The sequence below is a fragment of the Ctenopharyngodon idella genome, chromosome 3 (genome assembly GCF_019924925.1).
Source record: "Ctenopharyngodon idella isolate HZGC_01 chromosome 3, HZGC01, whole genome shotgun sequence".
NCBI classification, from domain to species: Eukaryota; Metazoa; Chordata; class Actinopteri; order Cypriniformes; family Xenocyprididae; genus Ctenopharyngodon; species Ctenopharyngodon idella.
In genome coordinates, this window is record NC_067222.1 from 13,507,025 (window position 1) to 13,516,920 (window position 9,896).

The 9,896-nt window shown below is 38.6% G+C and overlaps 1 protein-coding gene across 24 annotated transcripts in view; it reads right to left on the reverse strand.

Moving 5' to 3' along the window:
* LOC127509871 (uncharacterized) overlaps nucleotides 1–9,676 on the reverse strand; it is an 86,806-nt gene extending 77,130 nt beyond the window's left edge. For 6 of the 24 annotated variants that reach the window (XR_007929377.1, XR_007929379.1, XR_007929380.1 and 3 more), the window contains exons 1-2: nucleotides 9,441–9,657; nucleotides 38–382 (exon numbers count right to left, since the gene is read on the reverse strand). Coding sequence is in view for 18 of the 24 variants with exons in the window: in XM_051889068.1 (XP_051745028.1) it covers nucleotides 38–382; nucleotides 9,441–9,507 (412 nt within the window). In the remaining 6 variants the exon portion in view is untranslated. Of the gene's footprint in view, nucleotides 1–37; nucleotides 383–9,440 lie in introns of all 24 variants that reach the window. The other 18 variants (XR_007929378.1, XR_007929381.1, XM_051889067.1 and 15 more) reach the window with 10 other exon arrangements.
* Nucleotides 9,677–9,896: the final 220 nt, after the last annotated feature.

Genomic DNA, 9,896 nt, shown 5'->3' on the forward strand with positions numbered 1-9,896 from the left:
AAAATATCTCCATAGATCCATTTGAGTTCAGACTCACCAATATCTTTAATTTGAACCACAGTCTCTCCAGACTCCTGCTGATGGTGAACCGTACATGTGTATTCTCCTTCATCTTCAGCTCTCAGATTGTCCAGACGGAGGGAGAAGTTTCCATCTTTAATGTGCTCAGTAAAGAAATGAGCTCTATCTTGATAATCCTGCTGCTGGGACTCTGGTCGACTCTCACCATCTTGAAACAGATGAACTAAAGTCTTTGAGTCTGTTCTTCTCCATTCCACCTCCAGATCCTCCATTAATAAAGGTTCATCAACATAACAGGGCAGAATGACTGAAGATCCCAGAGGAGCAACCACAGGACCAGAGGGACCGTGCACAATGAATCCTGAGACAGAGAAATTAAATAAATTTTGTTTTGTAGTTTTTCAAAGCATAATGGATACATACTAACATAGACCAAAACTACTGACATGAACAAGTATTTGTTTTACAAAAATCATACTGTGACGATAGAGGAGAGGTCAGAAACTCATGTTATGTGTAGTGTTTCATAGTGTGTGTGTGTGTGGGAGAGAGAGAGTAACGTTTTTTTTGTGTTTATCTCATCCATTACCTCAAATATTGTTCTTCTACAGCATATGTAAAAAGTATGTATAAAAAATATTCAATATTTTGGCCTCAGTCCCGAATGGTTTGTGTGTCTTCAAAGATACAAATACCTATGATTATCTCTGTCAAATTAAATACTGTTTTTTGCTTTTGCACTTCAAAATCAAACTGTTTGTGAATCTTTGACAGAGATTGTTCTTTTACTTTTATTGTTATAGAAAAAAAAGGTTGTAAACACTGGGTCAAATCAGCTAACCAATTTGTGTACACTTCAGTAAATACCCAGCAGGCACACAACATCATTAGATGTTGCAATTTGATTGAATAAAAGTTCTGACTTACAGTGACCGAAATTCAATGTCAAAACAATGTCTATTGTCAACATCAGTTTGATGTAGAATATGGTGACAGTTGATGTTGATATTGTGTTGGTTTTAAATCATGGTCTCTAGTAACCAACAGCTGACGTCTAATGAACATCATAAGATTAACATCCACAAAACGTCAAATTATAGCATAATAAGACATTGATCTTTTGTTGGTTTTAGGTCATGGTGTTGTGATGGAAATTTTAATTAATCATAACTAAAATATCATTTTCTTGCAGGATTAACATTTATATGCTTGGAAAACCAAATATCCAACACTTTGGCCAAAGTCAGTGTGTCTGAATCATGTCCAAATAACAAAAGGGAAATGACACAAAAAATCTCAATATATAAAATCATGACTTTGAGTAAAAAACTGCTGTAATCAAGAAATCCAGATTTTCTTTTACCTAGTAACAGAAGGGTTTGCTGAATTATTCATATGAAGAACCAATAATAGTGGAGAAAAATTATGTAATCATGTCACCTTTGCCATGCTCCTGTTCTATAAAAACTGTTGTACTCCTTTTGTTGGTGGGATTCTCAGTGATTGATACGAGGTGCTCTGGCCGTGATTAAAGCATATTCAAAGGCAATGTCTGGAGTCGGTCTAATTATCGCTGCGCAGCAGCAATAATTTTTTTGAAGTTCAGTGATCCGTCAGATCCTGTAGGTCGGTTAGTACAGCTTACTGCTGAACAACTTATTTTGTTATTGTGAAATAACACAGAAATCGAAAATTATAGTTAGTTATATATCTTCAAACTCCCCTCGAAGCTCTGACAGTCCTCAGAGAAGCTGTCAGTCAAAACTGTCAATCATGATGACACGCCCCGTTTCTATAGCATCAAATTGCTAGATAAAATCAAACTTATCACAAAAACGAACAATTGAATATATAACAATACATTAAATGACCAAAACCATCTTTCTGAAAATTTTATTTGAAGCATAATTTATTTTTTTGTTTTCACTAATTCCCGTTCGTTTGAATGGAGAGGGCGAGGTTTATGACCTGTAGTGCATCCAGCCACCAGGGGGCGATCAAAGAGCGAGCAGCTTCACTTTTCAGGACGTATGAGGCACACCCGGGGCAACGTTTTGCTACGGTTTCCGGGTTGAACGACATGTTTCCTAGAAACGATGTGCAACGGGTTTGAGATACGTTTTCTCTTGTTTGGTGGGTGTGTCAAAAATGTCAGCCAATCAGCAGCAGCATGTATATAAACCACGTGGGATTAAAGAGACAGCTCGTAAATGGATCCAAGTAAAATCGTTTACAAATGTGTTCTCTTTTATTTTGGACGGCAAGGGCATTGACTGTATCATCGAGCATATTTTGCAGTATTAAACACGTATTTATCCCAATTTCTTCAGGCTCCGAAAATTCTTCAAAAAGAACACAAAGAATGGCCTTCTCAGCTGCCATAGTTGCAACTCTTGCATCATCAGAACAGGGTGTTCAAAGCAGCAGCGTTTCCGCTTAAAAAAACGTTTTGTCGGGGCTGAACGCAGCCCCGGTCTATACTACAGGGCTGTTGAATGCTCGAATCTGACCAGCGTTCTAAGGTGTGCGATTATTTTCAGGGAAACACACGGCTAAAGTAGTTCTAGCAGGTCTTGACCGCATTACAGTTCCATATCACTTCGCCAAATGATTTCAGTTATCTCAATAGGTCCTACAGCCTAAAACCGCAAAAGAAACAAAACCCACAACGACACCGACCAAGCTAATAAATATAGTAAACGACAAATTATTGTCATGGTTTTTGCCACAAAATACGATTTATTATATCCTGAAATGTCATAATCTCTTTCTCCCGCTTTCTCTCTAGTACAGACACACACTTGCACAGAAATGTGTTGTCCGCGCTTCTCTGATAATCAGTAAAATAATTAAGCAATTTAAAAGCTACTTGACATTTCTCACCAGTGAGGTAATAACTGCGGTTCTTGAGGTAGATAAACTTACAGTTTCGCTATTAGTAGGCTCAGGTAGGCTAATTCACAGATATATGCCTATTCTCTCTCTCTCTCTCTTTCTCTCTCTAACTGCGTTAATAACTGTATCAACTGTATTATTCTGCTGTCAATGGCTCAAGCCTCTGTTACTAGCTCTAAAATGACTTTTTGGAATTAGCAACGGAGGCTTGGGATGAGATGCGTAAGAAATTAGTCCCAAACACAAGAGTGCTTTAAGCACAAAAACCTGACAAATATCTTGAACATCAGAACAGTGTCTTGAGGTGTGGCAACTGTAGTATAAGCGGAATAATTGACTCCACATTGTTGAATTATTAGAAAATAATTCACACTTCGCTTCACATCGTGGCAGCATTACCACCTTGGGTGTGCATTATTTTCTAATAATTCAACGGCCCGGACTCAATTATTCCTTATGTGACTAACTATGGAAAAAAACTTTTTATATGAAATCTACCCTGTCTGGTTGGGCCAGACAAAATTACAAAACCCCGATCTGAGATGTGGGAGAGTGGCGTAAACAGCAAGCTTAGTTTTACAGTTTTTCACAATTGCTAAGACACATTTTTTGGAAACCATCACCCATTTTCTCACAACATTAAACACAAAACCACATCTTCAAACTACATTAACAAAACCCCTGACTCTGGCAAAAATCAAACCATTTCACCTGTTCTCAAAATCAAACAATGCTTTCAGATTAAACACACATCAGTCAATAATTTAAGCACTACAGATCATTCATTAGGCACTATATAAAAAAAAAAATGGAGAACAGCATTCAGATCATGTAGTTACAGAAAAAAAGCATATTGTATACAGCAAACAAAATTTGCAACAAGTCAGTCACCTTTATTTATACAGCGCTTTTTTCTTAATTTGTCTAGAGGCACTGGTCTGATCTGAATATGTTAATTTATATTTTGCAATGTCAGCGACTGTAAGTGGCCACTTGGGGGATCCACTGTATAGAGCAATACTCTATAAAGAACTGAGCATTAAAATTGTTTTGTTGAAGAGAGAGAGAGAGAGAGAGAGAGAGAGAGAGAGAGAGAGAGAGAGAGAGAGAGAGAGAGAGAGAGAGAGAGAGAAAGGACTTCCTCCAAATTAAAGGAAAAGCTCAGCTGAACAAGATCAGCCCTAATACACTGAAACAGGCAGAAGACACCTCCACCTCCACCTCCACCCATCAATCCACAAATGAGCAGTCCAGGGATGACAGTGAGGAGATCTCCCTTCTACACAGCATCATCAACGACATGAAAGAGAAGTTCAGAGAGATGGAACTGGAACTGGTGCAGCTAAGAGAGGAGGTGCATGGAGTAGCGCAGGAGACTGATCAAACAGAAAGAAAAGAGGATTACAGGAAAGAAATAGCAATGCTAAAGAAAGACATTCAGGAACTGAAAAAACAGAGAGAAGAATACAACAAACAAGTGTCTGTAATGAGAGAAGAGATAAGAGGACTGAGAGAGGACAGAGAGTCCTACAGAAAACAACTGCAAGCTTTGGAGAAGCAGCTGACACAGAGAGGAGAACAGCAGAACTTAGAGGAGACCCCTTCTCCTTCTCCTCCCACCACAGCCATCAACCCCAGCAGCCCTCCTCCATCTGACTCCTACAGTCAAACACAGTCTCAGATTGTACTCCTCATGGACTCGAATGGCAAGTTTGTTGATGAAAATAAACTGTTCCCGAGAAGAAATGTCAAGAAAATATGGTGCCCAAACACACAGAAAGCCCTGGAGCTCTTGTGTGAAGAACAGCTGGGTTCCCCCAGCCATATTATCATCCACACTGGCACCAATGACCTGAGAGCTCAACAAGAGAGAGTAGCTACAGCTCTCATAAATGTAACAGAGAAGGCATCCTCCAACTTCCCCAACTCCAAAATTATCCTCTCCACCCTGTTACTGCGCTCTGATTTCCACCCAGACACCATCAGGCATATAAATGCAAGAGTATCCAGAGACTGTGCCCTAAAGCCCAACGTATACCTGGCTCAGCACCCCACTCTGAATCTCAGCAGTCTTTACGACCATGTCCATCTCCACAGAAGGGCAGTCCCCATCTTTACAAAGACCCTGAAGGACATCACACTGAACCGCAACTCCAACACACAACAGCGATCACATGGACACCCCATAGAGCCACTACAGGGACACCCTTCAAATCACCGCCCCCTCCACCACTTCAACTCTGAGCAGAGAATCCCAATGAGAGGCTCTATGTTTCCCCCTGGAAAACCTCACATGACCAGGCCTGCAGCCTCCTCGCCTTCTCATTCACATGAACATCAGCAGGAACAGCACTCGGACAGCCAGAGCTACGCTGAAGCAGTCAGCCGATCACTGATCCACTCCAACACCAGCACAGTCGACAGCCAGCAGGCCTCATCTTCATCCAGAGACCTCAGAAACATCCAGCACATGCTGACTCTGTTGTGCTCTCACCTCATGGGTTAGTGACTCAGAAGAGGAAGAAAAAAAAAAAAAAAGAAAGAAAGAAAGAAATGTACTCTGTGTGTGTGTGTGTGTGTGTGTGTGTGTGTGCGTGCGTGTGTGCGTGCGTGTGTGTGTGCATTATATTTCTTTTATTTATATATTTATTTTAAAAGGGATTCTTAGAAATCTCATTTTATTTAATATATTCTTGGGAAAAATATAATAAGAATATGATTTTTATTTTATGTATTTTACTTTAATTCTCAATTTGTTTTAAATATATTCTTAGATGCATCATAATATTTAATATATTCTTCTTGATATGTCAATTCAACAATATACTGATGTTTGTCTTGTTTTGAAATAACAAAAACAGTTAAATAATGGACTCGTATTCCTTAAAAATCACATGTTGGAATATTCAAGGACTAAGGTCCTCCATTTTTGGTATTAAGAGCCAACATTCAGACTTCAAAAAAGAAATCCAGAACTCTGACATTATAATACTACAAGAAACATGGAATATAAAAGATTTGTCCACTGGCTGCCCAACTGGATTTAGAGAAATAGTCCTACCATCATCCAAACTAAGAGGGGTGACTCAGGGCAGAGACTCGGGGGGAATGCTGATATGGTACCGAACAGAACTCATAGACTCAATCAAATCTATAAAAACCGGACAATTTTACATTTGGTTAAAAATCCAAAAAGACACTGTCTCCACAGACCGTCACATATTCTTGTGTGCTACATATTTACCCCCGACTGAATCTCCCTATTACAATGAAGAAACCTTCTCCATTCTACAAGATGAGATCTGCCATTTCCAGACAAAAGGAAATGTGTTAATATGTGGCGATTTAAATGCTAGAACTGGAATTGAACCAGACTTTGTCAACACACAGGGAGACAAATATATTACAAACTCCAGCCACCCTCTGCCCTCATACCACCTCAGAAATAACTATGACAAATTCACAAACAAAAGTGGAAAAAGCCTACTAGAACTCTGTCAATCACTGGGTCTATATATAATAAACGGTCGCATTCGGGGAGACTCTTTTGGCTGTTATACCTTTAATTCATTTCTGGGCAACAGTACTGTAGATTATTTCATTACAGACATTGACCCAGTGCATCTCAGAGCATTCACAGTCAGCCCTCAAACACCTCTGTCAGACCACTGTAAAATTACATTATATCTAAAACGAACTCAAACTAATGAATCACACAGACAGCCTTCTCATTTACTAAAGCTGAAACAATCATACAAGTGGACAAAAAACAGCACAGAAAATTATCAAAGTGCAATAGAAAGTCAAACTATCAAATTATTATTGGACAAATTTATAATTAACACATATCCACAAAATAAAATAGGCATAAATCTGGCACTACATGACATCACCAACATATTCCACCAATCAGCATCCATGTGCAATTTGAAAAAATCATCAAAAATTAAACCAAAAAACACCAACGAAAAGTGGTTTGACAGTGAGTGTAAAAGTATTAGAACAACAGTACGAAATCTTTCCAATCGAAAACACAGAGACCCAGACAATCAAGAACTCCGCCATCAATATCATGAAGCTCTTAAAGTCTACAAACAAACTCTAAGAGCAAAAAAGGAAGAGCATACAGAACAATTATTTCAAGCAATGGAGGAGTCAATAAATACCAGTAACTTCTGGAACAATTGGAACACTCTCTATAGACCACAACAGGAAGAATTGGCCATTCAAAACGGGAACATATGGAGGACACACTTTGAAAATCTGTACAAAACAACCAAAACAAATCCTGCTCAAAATGAAATAAAAACCAAATTAGAAATCCTGAAAGAAAAAATTAAAGACAATCAGAATCCCCTGGACTTCCCAATTACAATAAACGAGCTAACAGATAGACTACATGCATTAAAACCCAACAAGGCATGTGGCATTGATGGAATATTAAATGAAATGATCAAATACACCAATGACAAATTCAAGACCGCAATAATCAAATTATTCAACAATGTTTTGAGTGTAGGATATTTCCCCGACACCTGGAATCAAGGCCTGATTACACCAATCCTTAAACAAGGAGACAAATTCGAGCCAAACAATTACAGAGGCATATGTGTCAATAGCAACCTGGGGAAAATATTCTGTTCGATTATTAATATGAGATTGCAGAACTTTCTCAAAACCCACAAAATCCTGGATAAAAGTCAAATTGGATTCCTGCCCAAGCACAGAACATCTGACCATATTTACACCCTCCACACGATCATTAATAAACATGTATACCAAAACAAAACCAAAGTCTTTGCTTGCTTTGTTGACTTTGAAAAGGCTTTCGATTCAATCTGGCATGAAGGACTCTTCCTAAAACTACTGGAAAATGGGATTGGAGGGAAAACATTTGATTTGATCAGCACCATGTATAAAAACAATACATGTGCTGTAAAAATAGGGAATAAACGGACAGAATTTTTCTCCCAACAACGAGGAGTCCGTCAAGGTTGCCCATTGAGCCCCACACTATTTAACATTTATATAAATGAATTAGCCAAAGCATTAAATAATTCGACTGCCCCCGGCCCAAACCTGACTGAATCAGAAATCAAATGTCTCCTCTTTGCAGATGATTTAGTCATTCTGTCAAAAACAAAAGAGGGACTACAACAACTCCTCGACATCATAGAGACATTCAGTCAAACATGGGCTCTTAAAATTAACCTAGTAAAGACAAAAATAATGATTTTTCAAAACAGATCCAGGTGTAGGGAAAATAGATACACCTTTAGAGTAGGAAACCAGGTCCTCCAACACGCCTACGAATACACCTATCTGGGACTAAAACTGAGTTCAACAGGGAATTTCAATCTGGCTGTGAAAGAGCTGAGAGCAAAAGCAATGAGAGTCTTCTACATGATTAAAAATACAATTCGACATGAAATTCCAATCCAAACCTGGCTGAAAATCCTAAAAGCAATAATTGAACCAATTGCTCTATATGGCAGTGAGGTATGGGGACCCCAAAAAACCCAAGATTTCTCAAAATGGGAAAAAGAAGAAATTGAAACTCTGCATACTCAAATTTGTAAAAGCATATTAAAAGTAAATAGAGCGACACCAAACAACTCATGCAGAGCTGAATTAGGACAATACCCTTTATTGATAACCATCCAAAAAAGAGCTCTGAAATTCTACCAACACCTTAAATACAGTGATCCAAACTCATACCAGGCAGAAGCTCTACAGTGTCAGGAGCAAAACCTGATCAGGAGCGCCTTATCACAGCTGGTGCTGAAACTACAGCCAAACCTACACAGCACAATCCGGCCCAAACAAATTGTTCAATTGCAAAAACAAAATTACATCAACTATTGGAAAGATGCCACTAAATTACAAAAAAAGATGGAACTCTATTTACAACTAAAAAGAGACTACAAACCAGCAGAATATCTTAGCTGTGTTAAAGAACATAAAGTTAGAAAGACCCTAACCAGATACAGGCTGAGTGATCATAGCCTAGCTATAGAGAGAGGACGGCACAGGCAGAGATGGCAGCCGCGAGAGCAGAGACTGTGTTCACTGTGCTCTCAGAGAGACACTTCCTGCTGCACTGTGACCACTATCTCAGTATTCGATCAGACTATTTCACTAAATTCCAGCTACTAGAACCAAAATTTATGGCATCTTCAAATACAGAAAAAATAAATTATATTCTAGGAGAAAACAGCAAATTGATTGCAACAGCAGCAAAATACGTAACAGCTTGCCACAATCTAAGAGAGACAGCAACCAGTGGACAAAACTAGAATCAGAAATATTCTTAATGTTTGTACAGTTTTTTTTTTTTTTTTTGTTATTGTTGTTATTTCTTGTATGTATATTTACATGTTTATGCATTATATAATCATTATTTGTTCATTATTTGTTCAATGGCCACTGCTTTGGCAATACTGTGTAAGTCATGCCAATAAAGCGAATTTGAATTTGAAAAAAAAAATTTGAGAGAGAGAGCTAATAATAGCCTCTGTACATACCATCAGCGATCATTAGCAGGACTGACATCAAAACACAGTTCGTCTGGTGCATATTCAAATGCTGCATTAAACCAAAAAGCTATAAATTACCACAAATATAGATGTTCCGCCGACGGAAGCTCGATCATGTTCGTGAAATGTCCGCGGTTCAGTTTTACTTAAAGATTTAAAAGGTCGTCCGACTGTCCGGCTGCGTCCAGTCAAGTGATCAGGAAGTATTCAGGGCTGGAAATGGGGCGTCACGCGGGGGGACGGCGTCCGGGGAGGGAATTTCGAGGGGGGACGGCGTTCCAGTTCAAATTCAGCACAAAAACATAGCGCAATAAAATTGCATGATTAATCACAAAAAGATCGCGAAAGATGTTGAACAATTACAAGAACTACTTTTTCATTGGCCAACTACAAGTTAGAATCAAGAGCTTAACCTTCTTGAATTATTGACTAAATATTGGTTTT